Raw genomic sequence first — 11742 nt, forward strand, 5'->3', positions numbered from 1 at the left:
AGCCTTTTGAATCTGTGCAAGTGTTCTCGTTTGAAAAGCCACGTATTTTCAATGTTTGATATATATGGACAATAGATTAAAATTGTGACTGGTGTTTTTGTATTCGCTTGTATGTGTCTGATTCATATTGGTAGTAAACACGTTGGTCTGTGCTGGAAATACGATGACTTGTTAAACGACGGACTTTCAGATTTGAGGTCACTGTGTCCCTCGAAACGACCCCCTCCCGGTCTCCCCGGTACACGGGCTGACCGTTTGAAGCCTCGCGCTTCCACCTTCAATCCTGTCGTCAGCGCGTAGCAAGCCCACGCGCTCCTACTCCCCCCTCCCCGCGCGGTGAAAGCTGATATCGCAGGGGGAAGGAGAGGACCGCGGTGGGAGAAAGCTGGATCTTACTTTCGGGCTTATCTGAACAAATTTACAGTATTTTTAAGTGTGCCAAATAAACCGGACATAAATTATATCGCAGGCACGTGTTGCCCGAACGTTGATTTCATTCTCAAATTCGCCAACGCAGAATAATTCATTGACCGCGGACGAATTGGCACAATCTGTCCAAAGTTAGCTAGCCTGCAAGCTAGCCAGCTAGAAGGACAAAACCCAGGCGAAAGCGGAGGCGACGCGAAAAGTGAGGTTCAGCGTCAAGTAGGTAGTAATGTTGCTGTTAGAAATTAACTTTAGATACGGATGAGAAGGATATCGAGGATTCGGACACCAGGAGGTACAACAACAGACGTGCTTAAAGCTAGACAACGACTGTAATGTTGGGGCAGCGGCGACGGGTTCTCCAAAGTGGCAGCCCGTCGGTGTCCCGGGGCTGGCAACATTCGGTGCTGTGGAGTCTCGGGGTCTTGGTGTTCCTCCTCTTCCTCGAGGGGACCGTCTGCCGCGCCAACCCCAGCAGTGCTCCGGGCGACAACAACAACCACCCCAGTGTCAACGTATACATGAGCGAAGAAGAGGTGAAAAAGCTTTTGGGTAAGCACCGGCATGGCCTCCTTTCACAACACTTCACTCAAGAACTAAAAGCACCTCATGTCGAATGGCTGTAGGTAGTTAGTCACTGTATAAAGTTATGAGGCAATAAATGAAGTATACTATTGGCATTAATAGACCGCCACACAACGTCCATGTCATTGATTCATTGTACTAAGGATATGAATTCCAGCCAGTGCTCTAAGAAAGTTAAAAGACTCAAATAAGAGAATAAAGCTTTGCCCAAATCCAAACCATGGCTTTCATTAGTCATTACTGTAATAGAAAGCATATGAAACGAAGACAAATATCACTTTGTTTTTAGATGGAACATAAAGTTGTCAGAACCAGGTAATTTGAATTTCATGCCAAAACCTTCTCTTGAGCTGAATGTGAGATAATACTAGCCAAGCAAAGACTTGATTACTTCTGCAGAGTTCTCAAGAACGTTTCTTATTGTCATAGACTGCATCCTTGTTTTGACTGCTGATAAGTTAAACGAGATCCACCCTATTGATTACCACTGACTTGTTAATGTGGGGGTTCCTGGGTGTGTGTGGGCGGTGGGTTCTAGAACCAGTCGTTAACGTTCTAGAGTGCCACAGCTGCCTAATGAAGGGGTGGAAGTGTTGGGACAACTATTTCCTGCTTAGGCTACATCTGAGACTCTAGCATCAGTTTATCGTAGCATCGTAGCTGTGTAAGATCAGTATGAACTCCGTACACAGTAGTTTGTGATTCCTGTTTAATTTTGTTGGATGATTTCGGGTATAGCCCCATTGCAGGTGGTTGAGGTTTGTTTTGTAATGGATGAAACTCTCTCCAGTTGGAAGGGATGTTGTTTAGTTGTACGCACCATCCCTCAGAGACATGTTTCACTGTGGAATCAGGTTCCAGTCTGACGAGAGCGCTTTAGTTCTGTGTTTACAAACCCCACGTCTGAAATGTTCTTTATTATGCACGAGCTCTGATGAGAGACAGACTGACTGCTTCGTTTGACCTCCGCTTTGATTTTTAAGGTCTGTCATGAGGATCATATTCTTACCGGTTTATTGGAGGTTTCTGGAATATGTCCTCTTGTCTTGTGCTCCACCGAGCACCGTAACAACATCTGCAAGGAGGACATGCCTGTGGGCCAACTGCTGGGAATGTTCTCCTCTAATTCTCCTTCTCTCCTCATCACAGATGTTTTGTGTCCCACGCAGTCGTCCTAAATTCCACAAATTGCTATAAAGCGTACCCGTACAGTACTCCGATATACATTTTCACTTGACACATTATGAATGTAGACGATGCTTTTATCCATAGCAGCGTTCATAGAAAGCACAGCAGCAGATCAAGGATCAGAAGTGAATGATTTTACAGTATTTTGGAGGTCAGAGTCAAGAAACGGTCGGTATCGCTACATCTCCCATCTTAGCTCAGGCTCTCGCTGCGAGTGCTGTCTCTCCTGTACCGAGGGGAGCGAAGCCTTTGTTCTGTGGGAATGAGGGACATTTCTGAGGGACGTTTCCTTGGGGAGCGGGTCTTGAGTGGGTCTCTGTTTGGTCCTGTTTTGTCCGGAGTCACGCTGCCGTGAAGAGACGAGCCCTGCAGTCAGGTTCCCTGCAGTCAGGTTCCCTGCAGTCAGGTTCCCTGCAGTCAGGTTCCCTGCAGTCAGGTTCCCTGCAGTCAGGTTCCCTGCAGTCAGGTTCCCTGCAGTCAGGTTCCCTGCAGTCAGGTTCCCTGCAGTCAGGTTCCCTGCAGTCAGGTTCCCTGCAGTCAGGTTCCCTGCAGTCAGGTTCCCTGCAGTCAGGTTCCCTGCAGGCTCCAGAGCAGAGGCTCTTCTGGGTGTCCTGGGCTCAGCAAGCTCTCTGATCTCAGGTTCCTGCAGGTGATGTGGCTTTTTCCAGGGCTTTCTGCATCTTCTTTTGTGTTGAAACGGTACACTGTATCAATACCATAACCACCAGTCATAGTATTTGTATAGTCTCAGACCTCTCTTCGTTGTCCGAAGCGCACTGATGATGTGACGGAAAAGAAATGCTGTGGGGTTGGTTTTGTCTACTCTGTGTTGTAAGCACGTGGCCTGTTCTTGAGAGTGTCTCAGAGAAGGCTGTGGACTGGGTCTGTGCATCCAGCGACATTACTCTAGTAGGAAGAGTGTGTGTTGATGTGGGCCAGAGAGATTCCTGTGTGCTGGCAAGTGGGCCCTCTCTCTCCCCAGACCTCCGCCAGTTTTTTCTTCCTCTTCTCTCTGGGGTCTGCCATTCTCTCAGTCTGGTCCTTTCACAGATCTTAATCTGCCAGGGTTTCTGTTTCTCTCGAAGGCTCGATGATCTCAGAGGGTTAGGGATAGGGTAAGAGAAACCTCCTCTTCTCTCCTGTCTGTGATCTTCCTCTGTCTGTCTCTGCCTGGCACGGCCTGCCTCGGCCCTTGCTGCCCCGGCCCTCGCTGCCCCGGCCCTCGCTGCCCCGGCCCTCGCTGCCCCGGCCCTCGCTGCCCCGGCCCTCGCTGCCCCGGCCCTCGCTTCCCCGGCCCTCGTTGTCCCGGCCCTCGCTGCCCCGGCCCTCGCTGTCCCGGCCCTCGCTGCCCCGGCCCTCGCTGTCCCGGCCCTCGCTGCCTCGGCCCTCGCTGCCCTGGCCCTCGCTGCATCGGCCCTCGCTGCCCCGGCCCTCGCTGCCCCGGCCCTCGCTGCCCCGGCCCTCGCTGCCCCGGCCCTCGCTGCCCCGGCCCTCGTCGATTTCTACCGTCACAGTTTTTTCCCCCCTGTCCGTCTGGAACAGCCTTGTGTTTTTCCCCAGATGTGGAGCATGATCCTTCCCCCTCGTTGCTTGTCACATCTTCTTCTTCTTCCCAGCTGACCTTGAGCAGCGTTTCCTCATAAATCAGACCCCCCCCCCCCTCTTAATGCAATGAAGTTGTACCCCGGGCCAAGGACTTGTGTAAGATGCTTTTGCAATCATTTTGGCATATCTTGTTTCAATTATCCTTTAGTAAATATATATATGTCATTTGCTGGATAACCGTATTGTGTATCGACTGGTGTTTTTTTTTTTTTTTTTTACTGGGATAAACTGCAGAGTAGAGTCCAAAAAATATTTCCCTTTGGGGACAGTCAGGTTTATCTGATCTTCCTCATTCTTCAGCCCAGCTGAGAGTGTTTTCCAGGAAGTCACCACCAAGCTAGCCTGCCTTATCAGCGTTCACCATGACAAGTCAGGGGGTGGACGAATTCAGTCCCATAGTTGAAGGATGGAGTTGTCTAATTCTCACCGGGGTGATCCCAAATCTAAGAGAGAGGAATAGCGAGACGAGAGGTATCTGAAGAACCCTCGGGGGGAAATGTCTTTTCAGAACTGGTAATGGAGGAAGGCAGCTCGCGAGACGGCTGCTCGCTCGCTCGGAAACCCTGGAAGTATGCTAGAGGTCTTCTGGAGGAATGTGGGCTGCACAGCGGTAGCAGGTCTCGATCCAGTTTGCCTCGTACCTTTTAACAGCACGCCTGGTCTCCTCCAGCCTCGGTAGAGGAGGGAGGCTCCAAGACAAACTGCTGGTGAATTAATTTAATGTGGTGTTTCCTTGATGGAGATGGCAGGTGAGGTAATGGCCACATGTGGTTGTAATTAATAGCAGATCCCCCTCACTGTGAAGTCCAGGCTGCCACACCGTGGACATGACATTCTGCCTGGGCCTGGAACTAGACCTGGGCCTGGGCCTGGAACTAGACCTGGGCCTGGAACTAGACCTGGGCCTGTAACTACACCTGGGCCTGGGCCTGGAACTACACCTGGGCCTGGGCCTGGAACTACACCTGGGCCTGGGCCTGGAACTACGCCTGGGCCTGGAACTACACCTGGGCCTGGGCCTGGAACTACACCTGGGCCTGGAACTACGCCTGGGCCTGGAACTAGACCTGGGCCTGGAACTACACCTGGGCCTGGGCCTGGAACTACACCTGGGCCTGGGCCTGGAACTAGACCTGGGCCTGGAACTAGACCTGGGCCTGGAACTAGACCTGGGCCTGGAACTAGACCTGGGCCTGGAACTAGACCTGGAACTAGACCTGGGCCTGGAACTAGACCTGGGCCTGGAACTAGACCTGGGCCTGGAACTAGACCTGGGCCTGGAACTACACCTGGGCCTGGAACTAGACCTGGGCCTGGAACTAGACCTGGGCCTGGGCCTGGAACTACACCTGGGCCTGGAACTAGACCTGGGCCTGGAACTAGACCTGGGCCTGGAACTAGACCTGGGCCTGGGCCTGGAACTACACCTGGGCCTGGAACTACACCTGGGCCTGGGCCTGGAACTAGACCTGAGCCTGGGCCTGGAACTAGACCTGAGCCTGGGTCTGGAACTACACCTGGGCCTGGAACTAGACCTGGAACTAGACCTGGGCCTGGGTCTGGAACTAGACCTGGGCCTGGAACTAGACCTGGGCCCGGAACTAGACCTGGGCCTGGAACTAGATCTGGGCCTGGAATTACACCTAAACCTGGGCCTGAATCTGCACCTGAGCCTTCATCCAGACCTCCACCCAGACCTCCACCCAGACAGGTCCAGTTACCCTTCAGACAGCTGTCAGGAGAAGCAGCCAGACATCAAGGAAGCTAATGTTAATTCCATGAGCTCGCAAATGTGCTCAAGAGGTCTCTGCTCTGGCGTGGTCTTGTGACTACCCCGGGTCACAGGCCTGTTTCCACCTCACAAGGTGAACTTCTGGTAAAAACCCTCCTATGCTCCCAGGGAGAGGTACATCTGCTACGATGCTTCTCTGAGTGCTGCTGCATCTGACTGATCCAGGAAGTGCTGTACCAGGAAGTGCTGTATCAGGAAGTGCTGTACGTCTGCACTGAGAAGCAGTGCAGCATAAAACCAAAAACAGAACTTTCTCGCTCCTGTCATTGCAGATTCTGTCCAACCGGAACCTCCATCCTGGATCTGGGGAAAGTGAGTTCTGAGCCAGACATCTTGAGTGATGTCTTGGGAGTAGAATGGCTCCTATTCAGTCATTGGTGTTGAGCATTTCTCAAGCACTTCCCATGCAGAGACGTGAGCTGGCTTATTAAATTTGTTACTTTTGTTTGACCCCTCGTCACCTGAGCTGACAAATCTATGTAAATGTATGCGTTTCCGCAAACTCTTCTGTCTAGTTATTCATGACTGCAGCTGTGGGTGAAAGCCTTTTCGTGAGTCAAGTTGTTGCAGGTCTGTTTCAACGTGGGTTGAACCCCAGCAGGGATGTTTTGAGTTCCCTCTAGAACCTGAACAGGCTGTCACGGAGGAGCAGACCCAGTTCTGTCCTCTGTAACAAAATACCTCAATTGAGGCTAAAGGTAAATCACCCCACAGAAGCAGAGCCGTTGGCTTTATCTGGGAAACCCTACACCATAATTACTTCTAAAGTTTGAATCAGCTCAGCTGGAGACAGTGGAATCTGTTCCTGAGGGAGGAATGAACAGAAAAGTGAAGAGCTGGTAGTTTGGTTGGTGGGTCGGGGAGATATCTAAATGGTCTGTCCAAAAACTCTTATAAGGTTAAAACAGGAGCCGTAGGATCGTGTTTTTATTGTTATATAGTTTTTGACCACCCACATTTTTCAGGCATATCTATAAGCATATATTCTATATGTTCTTCATACCACAACTCAGTAGGCTTTAATCCTCTCAACTGCTCTTCCTTGCTCTAACCAGCACGATCACAGTTTGAGACTATGATCGGCACTTAGTCTCATGCTCTTAGTAAGAGCAGTTACAGTTGGTTTCAATCCCGGATCCTGCCAATCCTAAAATGCTGTTCTTTTCGCTTAATGCTCAGCTTCCTATGTGATTAGATGACCAGGATTTTAAAAATAACATGCTTGGGATTCCTCAAGCACTGTGCAGTAGAGGTTTCTATATTTCTGTGTGTTTTCATTGTTGCCCATAATGACGGGCTGTTTCAGCCTGGTGTTCATGGAAGCTTCAGCAGAACAGCAGAGCGACTCCTCTCAGAGGTCAGGCACCAGCTCGCTGTTTGCTCTGAGGGAATTTGTCACGGTGGATATGGAGCACTGTGAGAGCTTGTGCCCTGGTCGGTCGCAGTGTCCCTCGCCCCCCTCTCCACAGCAGGACAAATATTGGGCTTTTCCAGTCATGTTAAGCCCATGACCACAAGATATAAAAACACCATGTGACTGCATGGGAAGGTTCCCTTGTCAACTTGTCACTCCAAGCTGTGCTCCTGTGTGAGAAGGAGGACACTGCTCAAAGGACACTGCTCAAAACTCAGAGGAACTGAATTCTTGAAGACTTTAAGTTAGCGAGCATGCTAAAGCTTAGATCATTACAAAATAGTGAAATATTTTCAACTGGGGTTCTGCTAGACCTGATGCATTCATGAACACTCATCCACCTCATTAAGGACAATAAACGTTAAATTTGTTTTATGAACCAATCCGTTTACCTCTAATGCTACCACTATCTCAGCTAAATAGCAGCCTAGAGTAGCTCCCTTTCCCCCATCTCCTCCCAGGCCCCCAGCCCCCCTCTCCTCCCCGACCCCCAGCCCCCATCTCCTCCCCGACCCCCATGTCCTCCATCAGTGTGTCTGAAAGGCAATCCGGGTCTTTATAGAAAGGAGACTGAACAGTGATTGGATGATTGGCAGCTCCATTCATCTTCTCCATGCCACTCAGCCAAGATGGGCTGGAGAGGAGGCCCTCTCTCTCTCCCCCTCTCTCTCCCCCCCTCTCTCTCCCCCCCTCTCTCTCTCTCTCCCCCCCTTTCTCTCTCCCCCTCTCTCTCCCCCCCTCTCTCTCCCCCTTCCTCTCTCCCCCCCCTCTCTCTCTCTCTCCCCCCCTCTCTCTCCCCCTCTCTCTCTCCCCCCCTCCCCTCTTTTTCCTCTCCCTCCCCCTCCATCTTTTGTCCCAAGATTCGCTGCACTGGTGGGAGGTTCAATCTCAGACCTATCCACAAGTGACTACTCTTCTGTTTAAACTTGGGTACTGCTGTTTAGGATGTGTACAGTAGTCGTCGTCCCCCAGACTGTTCACTCCATTGCTGTACTGTAACCTAGAGCGTGTTGACAGCCTGGCCTCAGGACCACTACCCAGAATGCACCTGGGCTGCACAGCCAGTCCCTCAGGGAAGGTTTGTTCTCGTTCAGAACGGGGACTCATTATCAAACTTTCCCAAAGCGGTACCATAGAACATAGTTACGTTTAAACCATTTAGTTTTAACTTTGTTAGCTGCTCTTAAACTCAAGAATGGAGTCTCTGTGCTGTCTGTCTGTAAGGAGGGGAATGCTCAAACTCATCAAACATACAATCCAGAGTGGTCCTGCTCAGTCACCCATGCCCGGCCAGCAGAGCCTCACCTATTCACAGAGCAAGCTGCCCACGTGAAACACGGTCCCCATTTAGAGGAGAAGGGAGCCGTGAGAGGCCACTTCAACGAGCCTGTATTCGCCTCAGGGTCAAAAATCAACAACAACACTCCTGCTAACAACCAGGCTGGTCATGTTCCCCGTTCGTACAGTCCAGTACCCACCCATTCCTGTTGAGGAACCAAGGTCCTCATTCAGCAAGAGGAAGCCATCAGTGAGAAGCCCCGTAATGGAAGAGAGAAACTCACTGTCCTCAGATTCCTGCTCTCTCTCTCTCTGCCCTCAGGGGGCTGTATGGGATAAAGGAGAGAGGGGGCGGGGGGCAAGCAAGGATGCCTTCTTTGAAGTAAGTGTACGAAAACCCTGAAAGATGGCCTCTGTGTGTGTTTCCACTAGTCTCAGCAAGCCATTAAGACATGTTGTGCCTCTTAACAAGAAGGGTTGGAGGTTATTGTTGTTGCTGCTGTTGTAGTTGTGTTCTTGTTGTGGTTGAGGCCTGTGTTAACCCTTGTGTTATCTTCGGGTCATTCTGACCCATCAGTCATTGTGACCCACCGTCGTATTGCGACAAATTTACCGCATACAAAGACAAAGTGAAGCATTTTCTTTTAACAGCTAGGCTGTCTCAGACCCCCCACATTGCAAAGGTTAAAAGAAAATTATTTTAATTTGTTTTTGTATTGGGTAAAATTGGGTAAACACAACGATGGTTCGTTATGAACCTTTGGGTCATGTGACCCGAAGGCAGCACGAGGGTTAAGGAGCCTTAGTTCAGCCTTACTGGTTGTCCTGTAGTCCCCCATACAGATAGCCTTACACCCATCCTGCTGCCTGTGAAGTTGACCTGGAAGTCAAATCACATCTGAAAGTGGTTTTCCGTTGCCGGGATCAGCCACCCTTCCACCAGCCCCCCTTCCACCAGCCCCCTTTCCACCAGCCCCCCTTCCACCAGCCCCTTTTCCACCAGCCCCCCTTCCACCAGCCCCCCTTCCACCAGCCCCCCTTCCACCAGCCCCCCTCCACCAGCCCCCCTTCCACCAGCCCCCCTCCACCAGCCCCCCTTCCACCAGCCCCCCTCCACCAGCCCTCCTTCCACCAGCCCCCTTTCCACCAGCCCCCTTTCCACCAGCCCCTTTTCCACCAGCCCCCCTTTCCACCAGCCCCCTTTCCACCAGCCCCCCTTCCACCAGTCCCCCTCCACCAGCCCTCCTTCCACCAGTCCCCCTCCACCAGCCCCCCCTTCCACCAGCCCCCTTTCCACCAGCCCCCCTTCCACCAGCCCCCCTCCACCAGCCCCCCTTCCACCAGCCCCCCTCCACCAGCCCCCCTTCCACCAGCCCCCCTCCACCAGCCCCCCTTTCCACCAGCCCCCTTTCCACCAGCCCCTTTTCCACCAGCCCCTCTTTCCACCAGTCCCCCTCCACCAGCCCCCCTTTCCACCAGTCCCCCTCCACCAGCCCTCCTTCCACCAGCCCCCCTTTCCACCAGCCCCCCTTTCCACCAGTCCCCCTTTCCACCAGTCCCTGTCCACCGGATCTAATCTCTGTTGCCTCCCTGCTCACCTGGTTGGTATTAGAGTCTGATTGCTGGACATGCCATCTGCAGCGAGGGCCAGTCTTTCTGCTGCATTCTCCTACGCTTGGAATTCTATTAATGTTAATAGGACCTTACACACACACACACACAACTTCAAGAGTGTCGGGTTCTATATGTGAAACAAAAGGAATTGAATCTTTTGTGTGGCCATCCTGCCACCTTTTTATCTGCAGTCCAATGCTCTAACCACCGAGCTACACCTCAGAGAGCGAAAACAAGTGTCACCAATTTCAGTTCAGTCCTGTTGGCTTTGCTAAGGGAGATGTGCAGAAAACTGTTCTGTCAGCGAGGCTCTGGAGGAGGGAGGGTGGATGAGGGAGGGAGGGTGGAGGAGGGAGGGAGGGTGGAGGAGGGAGGGTGGGTGGAGGAGGGAGGGTGGAGGAGGGAGGGTGGAGGAGGGAGGGTGGAGGAGGGAGGGATGAACCCAGCCAGGTTTCATCTGCTGCCAGGCGTGCGGTCTGTTGCTGCAAGCTTAACGAAGAAAAAAGGCTTTGATAATGATCACGTCTTCACATCGTACGATCTGCACGGCCGTCTGAAGGTGGGAAGCGAGCACGGGGAGGAGAACGAGGTTCCACACGCCCTCGTGTGTGGAACCTCGTTCACAGGAGGAGAAACTGAAGAGGTGTTAAGACCTGAGGGTTAGGGTTAAGACCTGAGGGTTAGGGTTAAGACCTGAGGGTTAGGGTTAAGACCTGAGGGTCAGGGTTAAGACCTGAGGGTCAGGGTTAAGACCTGAGGGTTAGGGTTAAGACCTGAGGGTCAGGGTTAAGACCTGAGGGTCAGGGTTAAGACCTGAGGGTCAGGGTTAAGACCTGAGGGTCAGGGTTAAGACCTGAGGGTCAGGGTTAAGACCTGAGGGTTAGGGTTAAGACCTGAGGGTTAGGGTTAAGACCTGAGGGTCAGGGTTAAGACCTGAGGGTCAGGGTTAAGACCTGAGGGTCAGGGTTAAGACCTGAGGGTCAGGGTTAAGACCTGAGGGTTAGGGTTAAGACCTGAGGGTTAGGGTTAAGACCTGAGGGTTAGGGTTAAGAGCTGAGTGGTCCACGTAACTAAACATCCATCTCTCTTCTGGTGGTCTACGCTGGTCTGTTCAGCAGCGTTCCTCCTGAAGCCCAAACTCCTCAGATCCTGCTCCTTCCTCCTGCTCCCTCTCCTCCTCATCCTCCCCGCCCCCTGTCCCCCGAGGGGTTGTTTGGTGTTTCCAGTTGACAGAGTTCCCTGCAAGCCCTCGTTTCCCCGCAGCCAGTTAATCTGCCCTCCGTCTCCACGGTGACAGGCCGGGAGGGGCTGTTTATCTCATGGGCGCTCAAGGATGGATACTCTCTTCCCACACAGGAGGGGCTTTGTTCTACCTGTCCCAGCCCGGCCCGCTGCCACCCAGCCCCCCCAGCCTTTGTTCTGGCCTGTAATGCAATCCAGAACAGGCGGGCGCCTACACAGTCCTGCCCCAGCTACCCTGCCTCTACCCTGCCCCAGATACCCTGCCCCAGCTACCCTGCCTCTACCCTGCCCCAGATACCCTGCCCCAGCTGCCCTGCCCCAGATACCCTGCGGAGAGAAACCTGAGGTGTTAAAAGCTGTTTCAGACCAGAGTTCCAGGAAGGACATGTGCTGGACTCTCCTTCTGGCCTGAAGTAAACAGTGGAGGCAACTGAACCATGAAAGGATTGTGAGGCATTAAAGAAGGAGCTAGCCCTCCCCCATCTCTCCCTCCCCCATCTCTCCCTCCCTCCTCTCCCTCCCCCATCTCTCCCTCCTCTCCCTCCCTCTCCCTCCTCTCCCTCCCTCTCCCTCCTCTCCCTCCCCCATCTCTCCCTCC

The 11742-nt window shown here is 52.6% G+C and overlaps 1 protein-coding gene across 3 annotated transcripts in view; it reads left to right on the top strand.

Annotated features, from left to right (window-relative positions):
- The first annotated feature begins 262 nt into the window (after positions 1-262).
- The window catches only part of ryk (receptor like tyrosine kinase), a 33775-nt gene continuing 22295 nt past the window's right edge, over positions 263-11742 (top strand). For 2 of the 3 annotated variants that reach the window (XM_062450996.1, XM_062450998.1), the window contains exon 1: positions 263-978. In XM_062450996.1, coding sequence (XP_062306980.1) covers positions 762-978 — 217 coding nt within the window. In that variant the 5' untranslated portion in view covers positions 263-761. The remainder of the gene's footprint in view (positions 979-11742) is intronic. The other variant, XM_062450997.1, reaches the window with a different exon arrangement.

Source organism: Osmerus eperlanus, chromosome 24 (assembly GCF_963692335.1).
Source record: "Osmerus eperlanus chromosome 24, fOsmEpe2.1, whole genome shotgun sequence".
NCBI lineage: Eukaryota > Metazoa > Chordata > Actinopteri > Osmeriformes > Osmeridae > Osmerus > Osmerus eperlanus.